Raw genomic sequence first — 3,725 nt, 5'->3', positions numbered from 1 at the left:
TTTTATAACGAATGTTATCGTTAAGGTATCTAAAATATCCGATATCGTAACGGGCTTTCAGAAACGGCCGCTACGCCTTATCGAGTATGTATCGAGGCTAAAAATTAGTAAATATTATCCAAAAGTCAAAACTAGTTATTATTAAAACGTTTTATTTTGTTTGAGTGCTAGTTAAAACTTAAATATCGTAGTACCTAGTGCTATTTAGTTTTGTTCATGGCTTTATATTTTTTGGGATGGGAGTTGGAGCTTCTAGAAGAAAGAGTTAGGACAGTTGAGAGGCGGTTGGAAAGAAGAATGTTACGTGACACAAAAAATGCTTACGAACTTCCAAGGAATGAGTTCATGGATATCTTTCGTTTAAGTCCGGAATTATCAATGGACTTAACTAATACCCTTCGTCCATTTCTTCAACGCGAGCGCAACTCTGGAATTCCAGTAGAAATCCAGGTAATTGTTCCACCAAAATTATTATATTACATTAATATAGTACATAATATATATTAAAACCATGGTGTAACTAGGCCAATATTTTAGGGGGTGAACAAATTTTAATAATTTCCAGACCCTAAGATTTCACACTTGATGTATAAAGAAATAAGAATTATTTGAAATGTAGGTACCATATTTTAATGAGAGCAAGACAGTCACAAACCAAAGTTCAATAAAATACAATAGGTAGTCACAACTGTTTAACATGTTTTTTATGTCCAGTAAATTATATTTATTTAAATAACATCTAGTTCAAGACGATATGGTCCATTATTTCAATTACCCAAATCAATAATGCCATTACAATTATTTTTATTCAATAATTTTTAAATAATAATTTAAGTAATAATAAAGCATTTAGCATAATATTGCTCAGTTAAATGTTGTACATGACACTCAATTCCAACAATATCACCACATTTGTCACAGATTCATAAGACATTAGTTATTTTGTAAATTTAACTTATTTAATGTTTTTTAAAGTGTATTTATATTTTGTTGTTAAGTTTTATATTTGATAATCGTAGATAAATGTAATTATTACAGGCCATAGGTATTCAGTCAAAGTTAAAAGTATAATAGGTACCTACATCTGACTTTAAATTTTTTTAGTATGACTTGAAACAAGTTGTGAACACATTGATTAGTAATAATAAAATAAAAATTAAACCACCGTAAAAACAATTATAATTATAATTGTTTATTTAACTTGTATAGGTATTAGTTGCAGTTTACTTTTATGCCAAGGGTAGCTATCAACGTGCTACGGGTGATCATTTCGATTTAAATGTAAGTCAGCCATCAGTGAGTAGATGTCTTCATGCTGTCACCGACGCTATTAACAATAATCTCTTGAGACAATGGGTACGATTTCCTATGACAAATTTAGAAAGAAATAATGCTCGTGAAGAATTTTGTAATGCACCACAGCCGTTTGAAGGTGCCATTGGTGCTATCGATTGCACTTACATAAATATTCTAGCCCCTAAAGACCATGAAGAAGCTTTTGTTAACCATCATGGGAATCATTCATTGAATGTCCAAGCCGTATGTAAAAATATTTTAATAGTTTATATTATACTTTACAAATACATTTTTCAGGTAGTTAGCCCTAAACTAAAAATACTTAATATAAATGCCAGATATCCAGGAGCCAGGAATGACTCTTATATATGGAGCACTTCACCTATCCGACGTGCGATGGAATTCCATTATAATAAGGGTGAACGCCATACTTGGCTTATTGGTAATTATTTTGCAAATGAAAATCAAGAACATTTGGTCTTATATTAATTGTAATCTAGGTGATTCTGGCTATCCATTAGAGCCTTGGCTTATGACTCCACTGCCACATTATAGAGAGGGCACAAGGCAGTTCAAATATACAATGAAACACTGTAAAGCCAGAAATGTTGTAGAGAGATTCTTTGGAGTTTTCAAAAGTGTTTGGAGATGTCTGTCCTATCAGCGTGTATTAATGTATGCACCCGATATGGCTGGTAAAATTGTTAACGCTTGTGCTGTCCTTCATAATATGCGCATCCATTACCGTATCCCTATAGATGTTGAAAATATTGAAAATGGAAACAATGATGAATATGCTATTAGGAATTTTCAACAAAATGAAGATGAAATAGCAGAGAGAGGAGGACCTAGAGCTGTTGCAATGCGAATTCAAAAACAAATACTCCAAAATTGGTTCCATGGATACATTGATGGTGATGCTTAAACATAATAAACAGAAAATAACAAAACAAATAAATTTATATTTATCTTTAAAAATGTGTAACAAACTCAAAATAGTTGTATGCTTTGTATAATGTGTTGAATAAAATTATAAAATAAAACAAAATACTTATTAATAATATCACTTCTTTTGACTAAATATATAATAAAAAAAAAACGAAACAAAGAATTTAATTTAATTTTGAAATTGTAGCAGATAATAAATTTACAAGTTGCTCATCTACTAAGAGTCTTTTTTCGTCGTTTTCAGCCATTTTAGTGATTGCAGCAGCCATTTGTATGTTGCTTTCAGCTATCATGCTTAAAGAATTTGTTAACAGCTAAAAAAGCATTTAAGGATGATTAGGTATATTATAGTAAAAGTAAGTGATATTGGAAAACAAACCTCAATTTGTTGGTTGCTTGTTTTGGCAAGATTAGTGAATATTTCACGCGCATTGGAAAATTGTGTGTTAAGTTTGACATCTATTATTAAAAATTGTAATTAATACTATTAATTATTCTGAGTAATTTTCAATTACTTACCACATTTTTTCTTTTTGGAATTAGTGGCAGTAGTAATATTTGAAAATAGAGGTTGTGTAGCCAATGAATTGTCTGGTGTAAATGAAGTGCAAAAGTCAGGTACTGCGATCTGTGGCACTGACTCACAAGTCGGTGACATCTGTTGTGATACCTCCAGGATGTTGTCTAAGATTTCCACAGTATATGAATTTAAATCATTTGCATCTGGGTTAAGTATTAAAAACATTTATTAATGCATAATAAATATCAAAAACATATTTTTGAATAGGTTATTTTTTAATAATGAGATATAATGTAAAAATTATTTTTTCTATTAGTTTTTGATTAATTAGTTGAAATTGAATAACAAACCATTCATATTATGTTCATCATGGTTTGGCCTTATGGTTAGTGGAGTAGGTACTATATTCAATATACTAATATCACCGTTTGCCAACTGTTCAACATCATTATCCTAAAAAAACAATACATAAGGGCTCGAGATAGATAAAATAATAATAAATAAAAATAAATTTACTAACCAGTTCTTCTGGCCATGAATCTGGGCATGTCGTCCCCTCAACATAATCAAACCCTACTATACCTAAAACTTTATTGTCCATCTCAGTCAATTCGTTGAATTGAATATGTTTATTTCCGGTCTGTCTTCTTGAGTTCCTTAACACTGATGCCTTTTTTGAGACCTTGGTCTTCAAATCTCTCCAAGACTAAAAATAATATGAAGATAAAACAAACAAATTCGTTTTGAGAAAAAGTGACTTGAAGTCTAAGATATGTGAAAGAGTTTTTTACCTAAGCGTTTGAAACTAAAATTTAAATACTTGCAAAGATACTTTACAATATAACTTTTTCGTATATTATGAGATACTCTCTTAAACCTAAAAAGTTAAGCTTGTGGCTTTTTACAATATTTTAAGTAAATGCAAGACTACCATATTTTGGGATGTGGCTGTATTGCATAC

General features: G+C 30.3%; 2 protein-coding genes across 2 annotated transcripts in view; one reads left to right on the top strand and one right to left on the bottom strand.

Annotated features, from left to right (window-relative positions):
* Positions 1 to 9: 9 nt before the first annotated feature.
* Positions 10 to 2,400, top strand: LOC100569143 (putative nuclease HARBI1). Its single transcript, XM_008180040.2, has 4 exons — positions 10 to 450; positions 1,210 to 1,539; positions 1,594 to 1,738; positions 1,797 to 2,400. The coding sequence occupies exons 1-4, from the start codon at positions 217 to 219 to the stop codon at positions 2,219 to 2,221; spliced, it is 1,134 nt and encodes a 377-aa protein (XP_008178262.2). The 5' UTR covers positions 10 to 216; the 3' UTR covers positions 2,222 to 2,400.
* A 7-nt stretch (positions 2,401 to 2,407) lies between these two features.
* Positions 2,408 to 3,725, bottom strand: part of LOC100569246 — a 3,271-nt gene continuing 1,953 nt past the window's right edge. The window contains exons 3-7 of the mRNA XM_016800608.2: positions 3,285 to 3,470; positions 3,115 to 3,217; positions 2,764 to 2,967; positions 2,624 to 2,703; positions 2,408 to 2,558 (exon numbers count right to left, since the gene is read on the bottom strand). Of these exons, the coding sequence (XP_016656097.1) occupies positions 2,409 to 2,558; positions 2,624 to 2,703; positions 2,764 to 2,967; positions 3,115 to 3,217; positions 3,285 to 3,470 (723 nt within the window). The 3' untranslated portion in view covers position 2,408. The remainder of the gene's footprint in view (positions 2,559 to 2,623; positions 2,704 to 2,763; positions 2,968 to 3,114; positions 3,218 to 3,284; positions 3,471 to 3,725) is intronic.

The sequence above is a fragment of the Acyrthosiphon pisum genome, chromosome X (genome assembly GCF_005508785.2).
Source record: "Acyrthosiphon pisum isolate AL4f chromosome X, pea_aphid_22Mar2018_4r6ur, whole genome shotgun sequence".
Taxonomy (NCBI): Eukaryota; Metazoa; Arthropoda; class Insecta; order Hemiptera; family Aphididae; genus Acyrthosiphon; species Acyrthosiphon pisum.
This window is presented reverse-complemented; position numbering and strand designations above follow the sequence as displayed.